Raw genomic sequence first — 19019 nt, 5'->3', positions numbered from 1 at the left:
AAAGAAGGGAGTCAATCTGAAACGTTATAGGAAGATCAGAAAAAGGAGAGGCTATGGCTGACTATTTTGTGGCAGTTTTCACTCAGGAACCTCTCTCTGACAAAGAACCAGACCAAAATAAAAAGTCAAAAAACACCTGCTCACCGTGGACTTCGATCAAGACGATTGGCTCAAGTCTCTTAGCATCTTAAACATGGAGAAGTCAACGGGACCAGATGAACTACACCTCAAAATCTTGAGACATATTGCACAATATATCGCGACCCCACTGACTACGATATTCAATATGTCACTCGACCAAGGTGTGTTACCGATGGACTGGAAGGACGCGATCGTCACTCCCATACATAAAACAGGACCAAGACAACTTCCATCGAACTACAGACCAGTAAGCCTCACCAGCGTTGTAGTTAAAATATTGGAAAGAATAGTCCACAATGGCATTTATGGAAACCAATAACTTGATAAATATAGAACAACATGGTTTTAGGAAGGGTCTATCTTGTACGACAAACCTCCTTACAGCAAATGAATATTGAATAAAGGAGCTAGACAACAGAAACCCAGTGGACGTTGTCTACATAGACTTCAGTAAGGCCTTTGACAAGGTGCCAACTAATAGACTGCTATTGAAGTCGGAAAACCTTGGTATTGCCGAACCACCTTTAAAATGGCTTAAGGATTTCCTAGTAGGTCGTCGACAGAAAGTAAGAATAAATTCCAAGCGCTCCGTCTGGAGACCAGTACCTCAAGGCACCGTCCTAGGTCCTTTACTTTAATGATCTTCCAATCATAGTATAATCTCCAATGTTATTATACGCTGATGATGTAAAGATCTGGGGAGTAATAACTGGAGACACAGAAGCATGTGCTCTTCAGGCAGACTTAAATAATATGATTAACTGTTCTAAAGAGTGGCTGATGCCTATCAACTCGGAAAAGTGTGTCTACATGCACTTTGGGGATTCAAAGGTTAATAGGTACAACATAGGGGAAGTGCCATTACCCGTGGTCCGGTCTCATAAGGATCTGGGGGTGACAGTGAGTCATGGTCCTAGGAGGTTTCGAACCCTTTGGGCTTTAAAACGGACATTCACCAAGTTAGATACTACCATGTTCATCACAGTATACACATCCTTGTTGAGAACTAAGCTTGAGAACTGCCTTCAGGCTGCAAGCCTCTGCTTAAAAGGTGACTCGGAGATCCTAGAAAAGGTACAGTGGGAAGCTACCCGTGCAATTCCAGAACTCCGGGGTTTACCGTACAAAGAGCGGCTTCAAAAGCTGAACCTCTTTACTCTGTCCTATCGTAGATTAAGGGGATCTAATTTTGATGTACAGAATACTGAGAAATGATTTTGGACCTAACTTATTCTCTCTTTTTCTTTCCTCTAGATCGGGACATCCCAGGGGACATAGCAGGCGAGTGGAGAAGCCAAGAACAAACAAAATACCCGTGGCGTACAGGTTCTCATACCGAGTCATCAATACTTCAAATGGTTCAAATGGTCGCGGACGGAATAGAAGAACAGGCTTCCGTGTCTAGTAGCAGGGGATCACCAAATCCTAGGTATGTTAACAATAAAAGAGGAAAAAATTGGTAAATCATAGTGTGATGCTGTCCTTGGTCTTTAAGAATAGGTCAAGTTTGCCTCTTGAAGGACTCCTGGGAAGTCTCTTGGACTAGCTCGGCCGGCAGCGAGTTCCAGCATTTGACAACTCTTAAGGAATAAAAGTTATGTCTACATTCCGTTTTGCTACGTTGTGTCTCCAGTTTCTGGGTGTTATCCCTTAGGTTAGTGTTCGAACTAAGCTTAAGTAGGTGTTTAAGAGGATGTCCAGAAGTGTTGAGAATACTATAAGCCATTAATAGATCACCTCTAAGACGCCTATACTCTAATGGGTAAAGGTCTAGTGAATGGAGGCGCTCTTCGTAAGGTTTAAATTTGAGTCCTCGAACTGATTTCGTGGCTCGCCGTCGGATACGCTCCAAAGTGTCCTTATGCTTTTGGACTGAGGGGGAAGTACTATGTTTCCGTACTCTAAGTGGGGACGGATGAAACTATTGAAGATTATATGGAAAGTTCTTCCGTCGAACTGTCCAAAAATGCGTTTCAACGTCACCAGTGCAAGGTTTGCTCTGAAGGCATTTTTGTCACAGCGTAAGACTTTAAACATGGGGCACCAGGACTCCTAAATCTTTTTCGACTTGGGATACTACTAGAGAGGAGTTTCCTAAGTTGTAACTATAGTTTGCGACATGTCGCAGATGGACTACTTTACACTTTGAAGTGTTAAAAGTAAGTCCATTATTATCTGCCTAACTTTGGAGTCGAGTCAGATCCTCCTGAAGTGCCTGTATATCGTCTTGATTGCGTATCTCTCCAAAGTTTAACATCATCGGCAAAGAGTAACAATTCTGACGTTACCTGTTGAGGAAGATCCTTTATGTATATCAAGAAGAGAAGAGGTCCTAGTACTGAGCCCTGGGGGACCCCACTAGGGCATTCCATAGCCTGAGACAAAGTGAAATTAACCCTAACCTTAAAGTGTCGATTTCTCATGTATGAAGTAAGCCAATCGATTAAAGGTGGTCTGGTACCTAGTCGTTTGAGCTTATTGATAAGACATAAATGGTCAACCTTATCAAAAGCTTTTGAGAAATCTAGGTATATGATGTCAGCCTTTCCCTTGCGGTCTAGGATACTTGTCCATCTGTCTACCTCAGTCAGCAAGTTGGTTATACAAGAGTAACCCTGTAGAACTATGGTCTACTATGATATTAGTACTGCTCTAATAATAGACCTAATCCTAAATTTGTAGATTTGTCATGATATAACTGTCTAATCTATAAGATCTTACGTGGAAGTCACACCATCGACTACACCAACTCACTGTATCGTATCAATTACCAATACATGATGTAGAACAAGGTTAGGCTAGAGAAAGAACAATATATTTAATATGAATAGAAGATATAAGGTAACATTCAGCAGAGACCACGCCTGCATGGCCGAGCCATGCCACTCGATCAACCCCAGTCCATTCAATTCATTCTTCGCGCCTTCTCCATTGTTAGGTATTTCTCCGTGTTGAATATTGAATATCTACTTTCTGAGTAGTCTTGTGTTCAGCTTTGAAGATTGTGTGGTTATGGTCTAATGCCACTACAACCCTTCCTGAAACCATGCTGTTAGGTTGAGAAGAAGTTTAAGGACAGTAGATAGTCGTTTAAACCGTCGCATATCAGGGGCTCCATGATATTTGAAGGTAATGACAGAAGAGCCACCGGCCAATGACTTGAAGGTTCATTGCGTCGACCTCCTTTGAAAATTGGTGTGAAGTGAGCCAACTTCCAATTTTCCGGTAGTTTGCCTCGGCTTAGTGAGTGTGAGAACATCACGCTAAGCGGCATTGCCAGGATTGAGGTTGCTTCTCTCAGTATGGCAGGATGGACCACATCTGGGCCAGGAGAAGTGTCTAGTCTTAAGTGCTGCAATTTCCGGAACACCAAGTCAGCGCTTAGGTTCACTTCGGAAAGTCCTATGGAATCGCAGATGAAACTGTCATCAGTAAAGTTTATGTCGGTCGGTTGAAATGTCTGGGAGTAATGTTCAGCCAGAAGGTTAGCGGCGTCGCCATCGTTGTTGGTCGGGCCGTTAAAATCTAGCAGTTAAGAAACTCCAGTTTTAGCTTGACGAAGAGAGGCTGCATAACGGAATAAGCTTTTAGTATTGGAGGCAAATTTGTCCATAAGCTTTGTCTGGTACCGAAGCCTGTGTTCTCTTATAGCCTTCGTACATATGTTCCCTATATGTTTATATTGCCTGTACGCTCCGTTGTTGTCAGTTCGTTTGTATTCCGCCCAACAGTGCCTTTTGTGGCTTAGCAGGCGAAGAGTACGGCTCTTGATTATTGTAGGTGGCTTGCAGCTTTTGGGAACCGTTTGAGGAACTGAATGGTTTGTAGCACATAAGAGCGTGTGCAGTAAGAAGTCCAAATGACCGTCCACATCGAGTTGAGGGTGAACATTCCAATCCATCTGTTGTAGATAGTCGTGTGGAGCTGGCACATTCAACCGTTTAAAATTCCAACGCAAGTTATTGGTGGGGTGTCTTAGCTTAGTTTTGCTGACAAAACTGAAGGCTATGACGGCATGATCGCTTTTTCCCAGGGAGCCAGGATTGAGAGGTTGTCAATTAGAAATTCTTCGTTTGTGAATACACAGTCTAAGCGCGATGGTGTCTGACTGTTTCTCCGACGAGTTGCCGACCTCACATGTTCGTATAATCCCAAGTCATTGATGAGGTTGAAGAACCGAGCTTCAATTGAGTTATCGCCTCCAGTATACATGTGATCCGCGAAGTTGACTCTAGGAAGATTAAAGTCCCCTAGAATCAGGATGTGTGTGGAACCAAGACGAGTAGAGCTGGATAGCCCTTCCAGCATACGACCATCGTACTCAATGTCGGCAGTTGGCTTCCTATAAATGACACCGCCTAGACACTTCGAAGTACTAGACAATCTTACAAAGCACCATATGGATTCCTCAAGGTTGTTAAACTCGAGGTTATGAACCTGGAGCACCTCCAAGCAAGAACGTTTGTATACGGCCACTCCGTCCCCGATTCCTGATTTTCTGTCGTTGTGGAACAAAGACATCCCACGTAATGCTAACTCTTGGCCCGAGAACTGAGATATCCAGGTTTCAGATATTCCTATCAGATGGGCCTTGTTAGCGTTGCTAAGCTCACGTAATTCATCGAATTTGTTTGGTAGACTCGCGGCGTTCACATATAAGCGTGAGCTTCGTCCTGTTTGTCTGTATGAGCCTTACGTGAATGGACAGGTAGCCCACCTATACGAGGTTTGCCGAGGTGGTAGGCCCTGTCCTTTACACGTTTTTTATGATCAAGAGAGTCCACAAGTGGAATGGTCAGCTCCATCTTGTCTTTGTATTCGGTCCTAGCTTCGTATGGCCTATCCGGGTGCATGTGGATTCCAGATGGCAATCGACGTCTTTTTGCACGAAATGTTTCCAGAGTTGCAGTCGCCATGTGGGAGGATGGGAAGGTTATCTTCATTAGACGGGGTCTAGGGTCACCATCCTTCTCGGCTAGTCTCGTCGCATGCTGAGTCAGTATGTGTTTGAGCCCCAAGGACTGTTTAGTGAATTTCCATTCCCAGATGTCAGAGTTCGATTGAGTAGGGTCCGTATTTTCCGGTATACCTTACACAGTTATGTTTCTTCCGCAGAAAAACTTCTGGCGAGATTCTTTAGGAGTGTTCCGTATGATATTGCGCTCAGAGTACGGTATGTCGGGCAATATTCGTACGTCCCCATCGGATTTCAGCAAGTGACTGGCTAACAAGACGTCTTCTACGACGGTAGCATTCTTAAGTGTTACTCGAAGAAGCCTCGAGTGAGTTAGATGCTTAGAACCCTTTCCTCGAGTGAGCCGGGTGACCATCAAAGGCTCTATTCTGGGAAGTTCGAGGTTCTTGTTCAGTTCACCCCAAAGCATCCTATCATTTTTGTCCTGCAGACTGAGAGGAAGGTCAGGATTGTCAATGAGATTCATGATTATGAGAGAATCGTCACGAACTGTTGTTGATTTACCAGGTTTCCCGATGGGTTCAGGTTTAATACCTTGTTGTTTGGAGGTCAAGGCACGTTTTTGAATCTTGGGCTCTTTGATGACCGGACGAACATTCTTGGGGGTTGACTATGCGACCAAATCACCAGTTGTTTTCCGTACAACAACACTTGGGGTGCTCAGCTTAGGCGGTGACACCCGGTTCTTTTGGGTTCTGCTAACGTGGGTCGAATCACCTACAGGGTTTTTGGGAACCAGTGTTGTGTTCAGGGAACCTGAGCTGGGACCTGCTGCCCGAAGCAGTGCTGTCCGCACCTTCAATTGACTTATTCAAGAGAAGGCTGTACACTCACAGAAGTATACTAGAAAAGGAATAACATAGGCCGTATGCCTTCTGTCCTTACTACACAAATCTGAAATTGCTGATCTTGCGTCACCGTACTTTGCCCTGTTCAAGGTCAAGGTCAAGTACTGTTACGCATTGGAAATGTCACGTTAACAGACTTAGCTTTGATTAGTAAGTTGTCTCAGCCTAAAGCTTGATATTATTAGTTGTTATAGACTGCGTTTCCTTATTTGACTTAACCATATCCATCAAGCCATAAAGTTACGTTGTTTTCAAAAAGGGCAGTAACTTAGTACTTGTGATTATCTTTGCTTTTGTGTACTTGTTGCATCAAAAAGCTTTCTTGGTCTACTTTAACTCGAAGTATTTCAGTCAAGACTTGGAATTCTCTAATATTTTTCGGTACGTTCTTTCCCATTGACTCTAACACTTGTGTTCATATTGTGATCATATTGTATTTTAGACCTTCTTAATATAGTTACAATGGTTGGCAGTGTTTATATACGTAGACAGCCAAATTGTTTATTCCCCGTGAAGGGAGGAATGTAATATAATGAGTGTGAAAAAGTTGTCCCTTAAGATGTGTACTCGTTTAAGTCCTACTCCATACTAAAGATGCTCGAAGCCCAACTCGCATTGGCTTTGTATGTTTTGCTGTACAAATAAGATGTTACTGATCCAGGAAGTTATTGTCTTTGACCTGTAGGAAGAAAGGTGGTAGTTGCACTGGTAACACGAATACTGACAGTGAAGAATGTGTCACTGTAGTATGTGCTGTTACTGGATGCGTTAAACACCTGTCTGTGATAGACGGAAAAGTAAAATCTCTTTTAAAACTAACGAGGAGTAAAGCGTCATTCGATATTGAGATGGGTAGTCATGCATCCAGTGGAAATTGGAGACCCGGATAAAACCGTCACCATTCCAAATAGTCCCGGTGTGGCTGTCCTGAGTGATGTAAAATGGACGGCAGTATGGAGAAAAAGAAATGGAACGAGAAGAGCTATGAGCGATACGCACTTGCTTGGCAAGCCATTGGTGAACTCCCATTCTAAGTCACAAAATATACTACCAAAGTCTGATAGTGAGACAGAACTCCACTCTGGCATGACTGAGAAGAATTTAATCTCATCGAATACTATTGTGAGTAGTTTGCTAGAGTCAAACGACCCTGATCTCGAAATTGGACACGTGCATAATTTGGAAAAGCTCGGGGAATATATCCGTAGCATCTTACCAGATAACTCGAAAGGAATTAAGGTCAAAAAGTTGGTAGGAATAGATGAGAGGATCGACTACGGTGTTAAACTCCGACCAGATAAACCCCTTAAGGTAATCCTAGGTTGGAGAAGCAACGTGCTCTTCTGCTAAGCAGTCACGACAATACCGACATTTGAGTAAGACCTGACATGTATCTTGAAGATAGAATAAAAAGAAGACGGTACTAACTGAACTAGACACCCCTTGACAAAATGGTGAGGAAAATCGCTTAATGGGTTTTCGAATAGTCAGGTCTTGGAAGCGAATGCTACAAAGGCCTGTGTAGATAAGTCATTTTCCCTAGGAGTTTTATATGCAAAGGCTCGTAGCCTAAGAATTAAATTCTATGAACTAGGAGCAGTAGTGAAAAATTTGGGGCCACCCATTATAGCTGTGACGAAAACTTGGTTAGTTCATGACTTCCACATTACTCCATAATTATCCGGGTACCACTACCTTAGAAGTGATAGACATAGATGTAAGAAAGGTGGTGTTTTTATACATAACCAATAATATAGGTATCCGCTCCTTTGCTTGCGACTCCCATGGTAGTCATAAGCTACAAGCACACTATCGGATGTTGTACATTTATACTCGGTTTCACCCATCGCAGCGCAATCTACTTAGCTGATGATTTTATTTTAGTGCATAATCACCTATGGAGTGCAAATAACAGATGCTTGATATTAGGAGACTTTAATGCACCTGATATTAGTTGGATTGAGATGGCTACGGTAAGATCTATAAACTCCTTTGATAGTAGGTTCCTGATAACGGTAATGGAGCATGCATTAGTACAGCATGTATCCAAACCCACACGTTTTGGTGCAAACCAAGGATCTTTGTTGGCCTTGGTGATCGTTCGTGCGACTGAGGATATTACCAATCTAAATTTTCTTCCGTTAGCGAATAGCGATCACACTTTTTGATTCACGTTTAGAGCTAATGACATGATATACGATTAGGTCAAGCCTCGCCCAAATGTATGGAGAGCTAACACGTCAGCCATTTATACGTGCGCTGCTAAGACATTGGTCAGTAGATACTGGCTCATCACTTGAAGAAGCATGGTTTATATTTAAAGGCAAGTTTAGTTCAGTTACGTTCTCGCTTATACCATGCCTGGTATCATGTAGACCGAATAACTACCCACCATGGATAACTAAAGTCAAAAAACTTCTTAGACGTAGGAAAAAGCACTGGAATATGTTCATTTCTACTGTCTTAAAACAATACAGATCCAGTTATTGTAGGGCTAGAAATGCTTGTAAAGCGTTAATAAGTAAGACTAAACGGTCATATGAAAAATAGTTGGTTAGGGATTGTAAAAATAGCCCAAAACGGTTATTCTCATATATAAAAAGGCGAACTCAAGAAAGTGATGGAATTCCATCACTTTTGGTAGAAGAAAATCTGTTAATATTGGCAAGAAATGATGTCAAAAAGCCGAAGCTTTATCGAAATATTTCAGTAAAGTGTTTTCTATCAGTAATGAGGAACTACTAACGATTCATTGTTATTGTGTGTATGTTTTATTTCAACACATAAATATTGGTATAAGAGGACACCAAATATATATGCGCCACACTATATTTGTGTATGTGCGGGCTGTGATACTGCCCGGGTGCCCAGACCGAACCAGGTGGTTTTCTTAGGGGGCCACACCCCGAGCCTTTGACCTAAAGGTCTAACCCACAAGGCAGTGGAGCAGCGTGAGGAGATGCATTCCCATGGTAGCCGGTGACCAACGATTGGTTCATACGCCATTTGTTCCTGCAGGATACTGGAGCCCATGTGCACCATTGGTTTGGGATCCGGTTAAAGCACCGGACATTCGCTTTTCGTCCTCTCATTTTCGTAAACAACACCCCCGCCACGAGAAGGCAATGAGTAGGACTTCCCTGGCAGAGGCTGTATACGTGTGGCCGTGTTTCACTGGATTACATTCTTTAAATAACATCTCCAAACCCTAATCTTCTCGATTACTGCTTTTACTTTTACTACCTCTACCACTATGTGATTTGAATCGACTATTGGATCTCTGTGCTAATTTGATATGACAACTCGAACTGATGTACGTACGTACGAAGTTCTACGTTGTTACTGACTGACTGAATGAGGTATGGCGGCTTGTTGATGGACCCTGTATTTATTAAGAAAGATACTGTCTTAAGATTGCTTCAGCATCTCAAACCTGATAAGTCCAGTGGGCCTGATGATATTCATCCTAGGATTATGAAAACCCTATTGGATGTAATTACTGAACCTATAGCCATACTGTTTAATATGTCTCTGCAGTAGTTCAGACTGCCAAGAGACTGGAAAGATGCAATAATTAGTCCGGTGTATAAGGCGGGGAGTAGAGATTCATTTGGTAACTATCGACCCGTTTGTCCAACTGGTGCAGTTGTAAAACTAATGGAAAAGATTATTCGGATGGCTGTTATGAATTATGCGGAAGGGCGTAATCTTTTATCCAGGGGACAACATGGTTTTCGAAAAGGCCTATCATGTTTGACAAATCTCATTGCAAGAGATGATTGGGCTGCGGTAAAAGATTGAAATATTCCTGTGGATGTGATTTTCATAGATCTAGGTAAAGCCTTTGATAAGGTCTCCCATTCATGTCTTAAATTAAAACGGGAAAGTTTTGGAATCCATTATAAGGTCATAGACTGGGTAAGTGACTTTCTCGATGACTATCATAAGGGGTCCACGCGAATATCGTTACCAATGGTTGGCGACTAGGTGATATGGCTCAGAATCGATCACAATGGCGTAGGTGTATACACTCTTTGTCTTCCCTTAAACTATGAGACTAACATTATTTCACATATTTCTTTCTACGAACTAATTTTTCTTTCTGTACTATATCCTTACATAAAATATTTCCTTTATATATTACCATCATTGAGTTACCTGCTTCTATGAATCCGGTGTTCGTCTTGCTGTGCTAATAAGGTATGGCACAAGTCCATGAAGTCACTGACAAGTGGACTGAGTCATGTTGGTAGATGTAGACTACCTGGTTGGGGACCGCGAGATGATAGCAACCAATGGTTAAAGACCCTGAATGACATGACTCAAAATCATTTGCGATGGCGCAGGTGCATACACTCTTTGTGTTCTCCCAAATTTTGATCTCCTTATTCCTCCTTGTCTCTTTTTTTCTCTTCCCAAATTTGTTTCACTGGATTACATTCTTTAAATAACATCTCCAAACCCTAATCTTCTCGATTACTGCCTTTACTTTTACTACCTCTACCACTATGTGATTTGAATCGACTATTGGATCTCTGTGCTAATTTGATATGACAACTCGAACTGATGTACGTACGTACGAAGTTCTACGTTGTTACTGACTGACTGAATGAGGTATGGCAACTTGAACCATTGCATGTATGTGCCTAGTCCTACGTTGTAACTGACTGGCTATGACAAGAGACTAAGGGCAAGGTTATATAGAGCTCTCTCAGCGTTGGAACCTGTAAAAAGTGGAGTTCCCCAAGGTACAATCCTCTGTCCTCTTCTCTTTTTACTGTATGTAAATGAATTACCAACTGTAGCAAAGTCGTCCATTCTACTCTTCGCTGATGATATTATGATTTGGAGACCCACAAACAGTATGTCAGATAGAATAGTATTACAGGATGATCTCAACTCATCAATGGCATGGATGAACGGATGGTCACTAGAAGTAAATCCTGACAGGAGTGTGGTGATACAATTAAATAACTAGGATGATTCGTATCACTACACAATATTGGGATTCGTGTTACCCAAAGTAAGAAACCATGAAGATTTAGGAGTCATAATAAGCAGTTATTTCAGTACTAGTGATTGTAAGGCTGTTGCTGCAAAAGGCTATAGTGTATTATGGTCTATTCGTCGGTCTTTTCAGTATTTGGATGAAGAAATGTTTAGATTATTATACCCAACTTTCGTGCGACCGCATTTGGAATATGGGATTCAAGTACGAGGCGGATATGGTGGGACAAGTCCAACGACGAGGTACTAAAATGGTACAAGGTCTATCTGGCTTATCTTATGGAAACAGACTGAGACACCTCAACTTATTTCCGTTATCTTACCGCAGAATACGGGTGATCTAATATTGGCTTATCGTATACTGGACGATGACCTTGGTATTAATATGTCTTATCTTTTCCTTCCGTCTAGGACTGATAATTTGAGAGGACATTCTAAGAAAGGTCAAAAACCGTGATCAAATTGTCTACGTCTGGAGTTTCGTTTCTTGCACCGAGTAGTAAATTACTGGAATTGTCTACCAGAACACGTAATATCAGCACCTTCTGTTGATATATTCTAAACGAGATTGGACCTTGACATTACTACAAACTGCAAGGATTAATATAGGTCGATAGACCTATCCTTATTACTGAAGACTGTTGCCTTCATTTCCAGCTGTCACATTGCGCGCCTCATCGCTACTAAAGCTACCTTCAAACAAGACTCAACCCACCAAAGGCATGACGTACTTATGTTCGTCGTGTAAGGCTGATGTGTCTGTCTCAGAAAGAATCAATCATGTCAGGAGCGACTGGCATATATACAACCTAAAGCGTGTCGTTTCTGGTCTACTGCCAATATCTGAAGATATGTTTGTACATAAAAAACAATTGATTGCTGCAGAAGCACCTGTGGCTATAGAGGTTTGAAAAATTTGCTTCATATTTTTATCCTAGAAAACGTATTGTGACGCCTGCAAGAAATCCTTCGCAAATAACAAATCTTTTACTGCCCATTTGGTTTCGAAGCGCCATATACATAACAGCCACTTGTTCAAAACGTAAGCATTATATTTCTAAATCCACATTTTATCCACATTCTTCCATACCAACGGGTTGCTTATTGAGTTGGTTTTATTATAACGTTTGCAAAGCTTCGTCGTACTAGCCATCACTCAGTACACAAATTAGTTCCTCTGAAGTTTGACTACTAGTAGAATTTCAGATGCAATAGATGACAGTCTGTATCAAAACATAAACACGAACATCTGAGATAACGGCTGAGTTTCGTTTTAAGGTGAGCACTTCACATATATCAATTTTTTGTCATGAATGCACCCAATTTTACTCAACCATTACTTGGACTTCTGCTTCCCATTTATTGTATCGTGATGAGCTTAAGCGTTATATGTTTTTTGTATTCCCAGTGTATTTTAGATTTTGTCTCAATTTCATCTCGATATTGGTCGCATCTCCAATGTTTGCTCATATTCATGCATCTATGAAACGTTTGTAACTCGGATATTTATTTATTTAAACACAAACATTGGTACAAGGACGCACTAAATATATATTACTTACTTACGCCTGTTACTCCTCGTGAAGGAACATAGGCTGCTCACCAGCATTCTCCATCCAACCCTGTCCTGGGTAATCCTTTCTAATAATGCCTCTATAGTTTTCACATTTGCTCAGATCTCCTTTCTTTGGAATCTTGATGAGGTGTCCTTCTTTCCAGTCCATCGGCACTTGTTCCTCCTCCCAAATCTTTTTGAATAGAAGATAAAGCATGCTTGTGGTTACTTCGACGTCTGATTTCAGTGCTTCTGCTGGTATGTTGTCGGGTCCTGCTGCTTTCCCGTTCTTGATTTGTCTGACGGCCATTCTGATTTCTTCCTTCGTTGGTGGGCTGACATCTATAGGAAGATCTATGTGTGCTGCTTCGATGTCCGGTGGATTCATTGGAGCCGGCCTATTCAGGAGTTCCTCGAAGTATTCTATCCATCTGTTACGCTGTTGTTGAATTTCGGTGATTGGCTTGCCTTCTTTGTCTTTGACCCGCCTCTCTGGTTTATTGTATTTCCCTGCTAGTTTCTTCGTTGTATCGTAAAGCTGTTTCATATTTCCTTCTCTAGCAGCTTTTTCTGCCGTCGTTGCTAGTTCTTCCACGTATTTCTTCTTGTCGGCTCTAATGCTCTTTTTCACTTGCTTGTTTGCTTCTATGTACTCAGCTTGTGCTTGGACTTTCTCTGCTCGTGTTCCGCTGTTGTTAATTGCTGTCTTCTTGTTCTTCCTTTCTTTGATCCTGTCCAGTGTTTCTATAGAGATCCATTTTTTATGATGATGCTTTTTGAGGCCCAGAACCTCTTGACACGTTGACGTTAATGCTTCTTTGATACCTTTCCAGTTGTCCTCCATAGTAGTTTCTTCTTCACTAAGTAGATCGTGTAAGACTTGGAACCTGTTATTGGGAACTATCTTGAATTCATTGAGTTTGTCAGCATCTCGAAGGAAGGCAGTATTGAACCTTTGTAGTGCTGATTGTCCAGTTGTTCTTTAGCTTCAGTTTTAAATTGGCCACAACTAGGTGATGATCTGAAGCTATGTCAACTCCTCTTCTGGTTCTCACATCTTCGATTGTCCTTCGGAATTTTTTATTGATGCAAATATGATCTATTTGGTTCTCTGTAGTGTAGTCCGGTGAGACCCATATAGCTTTGTGCATGCAATTGTGTCGAAATATTGTGCCGCCTATAACCATTTTGTTGAATGCAGATAAATTTGCAAATCTGTCACTATTTTCGTTCTTTTCTCCCAGTCCGTGTCGTACCATCGTATTTTCATACCCAGTGTTTTCCATTTCGACTTTGGCGTTTAGGTCTCCCCTCAGAATTGTCAGGTCCTTTCCTGAGCACTTTGCTGTGATCGATTGTAACCCCTAGTAAAACTGATCTTTATCGTCGTCATTGCTATCATTGGTGGGTGCATAACATTGGATAATATTCATTAAGATCTGTTATATCCGAGTGGAGATTAAATTACAGGTAACTTCCGAGGACTATTCATGGACTAATATTCTTATTGTATAACTACTCAACAATTACACTATGTATATTTATATCCCTCTTATGACAAGCTTTATTTTGGCCTATAATTTATTATTGTACGATTTACGGTTCTTAAGTTATGTTCAGTTTATTAACTACTGCCTCCCACATTCACAGCCACTTTTTGGGCTTATTTGTGTACAAATATTATTTCCTATTTTATGGTACGTTGCGGTCTGTGTGATTGATATATAAACTAGGTATGCCTGAAATAAACGATCTGCTCTGATTCGGAAGCTGGTATCTTGTTCTGGACTCAAGTGGGAGGGCTCGTAGGACATAGGACCAATAAGGACACTAAACTGCCCACACCGGTTAAACGTCATTGGTTGGCCTAGTGTGAAGATTCGTATAAGTCGTATTCGGATTGGTAGATAAGTCGTGTGATCGAAAAGTCAGACATCCAAGGTCATAACAATTGGCGACGGGGATTTTGGCAAAAACAAAATAATTGGGAGACGCAAGGTCATAACAAGATCCCCTCCTTCTTTGTTTTGAATGATGCTTTGATGATTCTGGATCCGTGAGATTCCCATCCTACAAGTGCATTTCGTACTACTTTGGACAGCATAAGAGCGACTCCCTGAGTGTGTGGAGCATTGTCCTCTTCGTGACCGGAGTATAGCAGCATCTCTCCCGTAGCTAGCCTTTTCTGTCCAGCTTGGGTCCAGTGGGTTTCGCTGATTCCCAGTACTGCTAAGTTGTATCTCCTCATTTCCATTGCTATTTGACTGGTCTTCCCGGTCTCCCACATTGTTCGGACGTTCCATGTACCTATAAAAATTTTTGCTCTGGTTGTTAGAAGGGGCATCGACCTCGTGGCTTCCGAAGGAACTCGGCTTTCACCATGAGGCGTCATAGTTCTTCTAAATGAAGACCTTCTAACTCCCAGGGCAGAGTTTTAATGGTTTGAGTTATTTTTTCTGGTTAGCGTTTATTTAGCGAGTTAGTTTTCTACAGGATGGGGTCGCTAACCCCATTCCCAACCCTCCTCCTTTACCCGGGTTTGGGACCGGCAGTAACTCTAGAAGAGCTACAGGCTGAGTTACTAAATATATATGCACCACACAAATCATTTGATTTGCGTATAAGGTCCTTAAAGATACATAATATTAGTTTGATTCAACTCGTAAATATCAGCACTCTTCTGACGCTTTATTCAAAATCACTGTTGGTACATATTATTTTTTATGAGTATCAAGGGATTAAAAAAAAATACGAGTTTAATAAAGGAGGGTAATTATTGAACCACATCGATCGTTATTGTCAGAACGTTTTTTGCACCTATCCAATCACCGTTATATATATATATATATATATATATATATATATATATATATATATATATATATATATACTTATTCCTGTTGTCTTTAGGAAAACTACGCAGACAGTCATCAGTTCTACTAAACCTTCAGCAGAAGACTGTTTGACAGAACCATTACCACTGGGGTCATGTTTGTTCTGTGACCGCTATATATCACTGAATTATTTGCCAAATGAGTCACTTGATAGTGCCAAACAAAGTGATTTAGCTAAACGTGTCCTAAATCACATGTTCGATGTGCACAAATTTAGTGTTCCATTTCCAGAAAGATTAACCGATCCTGCCGGGTTGTTAATTGAATTAGGACGTATTGTGGGGGAAGAACGCTGTTGTTTGGCTTGTGGTCGTCAGTTTTACGGTAGTTGTGTGGAAGGATCAGACAATGCTCGGATCTCCCTGTCTGCCGTCCGCAGTCATATGTTGGACAAACCTGGCCACAAACAAGTATGGTATGGAGTAGAAGACCCAATCCAAGTGGCATTATTGGTAGCTAAGGCAGAAGAAGAGTCAAATGACGATTGCAAGATAAATTACCCTAAAGCTGCTCTTGCAGGTGGTGAGCTGTTTAGTCAGTTTTACGATCAGTCAGTCCTTGCACCATCTTTCATACTTGTAAGTTGTTTTTTATCCCTAATTGGTGTATTAAAGCGAAGCTTAATTACTCAAGTTGTCCAGGAGCTTATTCATGTAAACTGGAATCTTGAATTAATCAGATTTGTACATTAGTAACCAAAATCCTACTTGTCTTCACTTTTGTATCAATCTCATACACGGGACAACGGTGGGTTTCTTCTCATCTTTAGCTCTTTTAACCTCTCCATTTCGAGACATTTAGTAATAACCTTACTTTTGGGAACAAAAATTAATCTACCTGTATATTCATAAAGAAAGATTTTGTGACACAATATGACAGGCTATACGCTAGATAGATAAAGTGATAGTTTGGAGATACGGAAGTATGAACAGTTATCATTAGTTCGTATTAGTATGACTTCACGTATTTAGAAGAGAGAGACAAATTAGATGGTAATTTTTGCCTGGAAAAAATCAAATGTAGTTAATTTTGAAACGTCACTTCACATACATACCCTCTTTCGTATTTTTTGCAGACAAGTTTTAAATCGCCGTATAAATTTACTGCAAGATAAATAGCTATTAGTATATAATCTTATCATTTCTAAGTCATTTATTTTACAATTCATCACGGCTCATTGAGTTCCTAATCAATACTCTTATCTATTGAATTCTAGTCAGATGATGAAGACGTTTATGAAGTACGGTTACCATCTGGTACTGTTCTAGGTCATCGGAAGATGAGAACAATTTATAAACAACACTTGGCTGCTACAGATGGAGCTAAATTATTGAACCGTGATAATGGACAGAAGAGCGTTTCAATACGACGTCCAGACTTCAAAGCCTTAATACAGAATAGATCTAATGCCGATTCTGAGAGACGTTTAAACGAACAAAGAAAGTACTGGGATTTAGTAACTGGTGTTCAAGGTAATTTCCACAATCGCCTTCATCTTCGTCGACAGTACTAAATATTTGAGAACTTAATAAAATGTTAAAAAATCTATTTGTATAATCTAATATGGTTTTCGTTCTTTTTCTGTTAATTTATGGCCTTGTATATAGTCACTTAGTGTAGGTTCAGTAATAAACTAGTTATATTTATAATATGTTTAGGATCATGTTAATCTGAGAATCCTAAAGTTCACTCTGATCTGGCTTCCATCAGTGATGAAAACCTTAATCTACCATAATTGTAATACTTTATCGTAGATTAAAATATTTTCGTCATGACATGCCTATAGTTATGTTAATTTGTTATTAAAAGACTGGTAAATCAGTAGCCCATAAATGCCCTGGTACGACTGACAGTGGGGAGAGTCAGCCTCCACTCTCGAAATACTCATATGTCCACGCGTATACATCCATTGTCAGAGAAGTCCTACTCACTGCCTTCTCGTGGAGGAGGTGTTGTTTACGAAATAGGGAATACGAAAAGCGAATGTCCGGTGCTTTAACCGGGTTGGTGAATATGGAGGATCGATCCACCTGGGGGAGTTGGAAAACCCTGATTCCAAACCAATGGTGCATATAGGCTCCAGGGTCCTAAGGGAACAGGTGTATGAAGTAAGTGTTGGTCACCTTCTACCATGGGACTGCATCTCCTGACGTTGCTCATGTGCCTCAGTGAACCACCTGCCTCGGTTTGAGAGTCTTGGCAGTACCCCAGCCCTCACACAAATCAAATGACTTTTGTGGTGCATATATATCTGGTGCCTCCTCGTACCAATGTTTATGTGTTTAAATATATAAAATAAAGTGGTAAATCAGTTTCGAAGTTCCTAAGCTATCACAGATTATGTATGCGAAGAAAAAGCGTATGACGATTCCTAATGCTCTGCAAAACCATTGTTACTATAGTGGAGAAAGTTTTCTCACTATTAGCTTTTCAATTTCATCATCAGTATGTTCATATTGGTATCAATGAATTTTAAGACATCCAGGATTGTATATGCACCCCTTTAGTTTGTAAAAATGGAAATGTAATCAGATTCAAAAATTGTATGTTTGGTCACTCGATGGGAAATAAGCTCGTACTTCTTCAGTTTGTCTGCTTATTTAGCTTGCTGTGCAGCATTGTTAACAAAGTATGACAATTGAAAAGTACTATGAACTAGTAATATTGCACTTAAACGCAACGGTAAGACCCGAAAACGTCCGAATTCAAAACCAGAAGTATGATGCCCTATTACAAAATAATCACAAGTAGTAATGAAATACTTAGTGTCCAATGATTTAAATAGTCATTCACAACACAGGCTTACTTCACCAGCAGTTTGCAGCTCTTCCTGACACCATACCATGATTTCAAAACTATCTAAGCAGATCCTTGACAAATTTAATCCGGAATGTAAAGTATTAGTGTTTCTCTGCCTTAAGTACTGCCTTGCTAATAGTCAAAGATTTGCGACAAAAGACAAGTAACCATGTCATTAAGTTTCAACTGATTTTGAAATTTAAAATTGTGAAAGGTTTTGCATAGTTTGGAATTTGATTTTACAGAAGGTTCATATGCACTAGTTTTTATTAATAAAGCTGTTTAACATTAAATATAACACACGAAATCTTGTCGACCTTTAAAAACATCCATAGTGTGATCACACGCTTTCAGTTGTTATTACTTTCTAAAAGATCCCATACTTCAATCCTCCAAGTGCTCTAGTATGGTGGGGTTGGGAGAACCCACCCCCTCTCGAAATTCTCTCATATGGCCACCGCTACGTAAGTTCTGTTCATTGCTTTCTCGAAGCCGGAAAATTGAGAGGACGAGAAGCGGATATTCGGCGCCTAAATCGGGTTGGTGGGTTCTATGAAAACAGGGAAGTTTTAGAAACTTGATCTCAAACCGGTGGTGCACATGGATTCTGAAAGGTCGGGTAGTGCATTAACCTACTCCTGGTCACTGGCTGCTATAGGACTGTATCTCCTAAAGTTACTCCACTGCCTTGTGGAGCAGACCTGTAGGTTAAGTGCTTGGGGAGTGGCTCCCTAGTAAAACCATTTGTTGCAGTTGATGCATCCAGACAGTAACCCAGCCCTCACACAAATCGAATGACA

General features: G+C 40.8%; 1 protein-coding gene across 3 annotated transcripts; it reads left to right on the top strand.

Moving 5' to 3' along the window:
- The first annotated feature begins 5891 nt into the window (after nt 1-5891).
- Nucleotides 5892-16982, top strand: MS3_00004517 (uncharacterized protein). Of its 3 annotated transcripts, XM_051212444.1 has the most exons (7): nt 5892-6114; nt 6150-6345; nt 11383-11876; nt 11910-12013; nt 15437-15998; nt 16035-16167; nt 16637-16980. In XM_051212444.1, exons 3-6 carry the CDS (start codon nt 11694-11696, stop codon nt 16110-16112), a joined length of 927 nt encoding a protein of 308 aa, XP_051073351.1. In that variant the 5' UTR covers nt 5892-6114; nt 6150-6345; nt 11383-11693; the 3' UTR covers nt 16113-16167; nt 16637-16980. The 3 variants fall into 3 exon arrangements, with proteins under 3 accessions (XP_051073351.1, XP_051073352.1, XP_051073350.1); XM_051212445.1 differs by lacking the exons at nt 6150-6345; nt 16035-16167 and having other exon boundaries at nt 16637-16975; XM_051212446.1 differs by lacking the exons at nt 6150-6345; nt 16035-16167 and having other exon boundaries at nt 11383-12013; nt 16637-16982.
- Nucleotides 16983-19019: the final 2037 nt, after the last annotated feature.

This window comes from Schistosoma haematobium, chromosome 1 (genome assembly GCF_000699445.3).
Source record: "Schistosoma haematobium chromosome 1, whole genome shotgun sequence".
NCBI lineage: Eukaryota > Metazoa > Platyhelminthes > Trematoda > Strigeidida > Schistosomatidae > Schistosoma > Schistosoma haematobium.
Note: the sequence above shows the minus strand (reverse complement) of the source record. Positions and strands in the feature narration are given on the sequence as shown.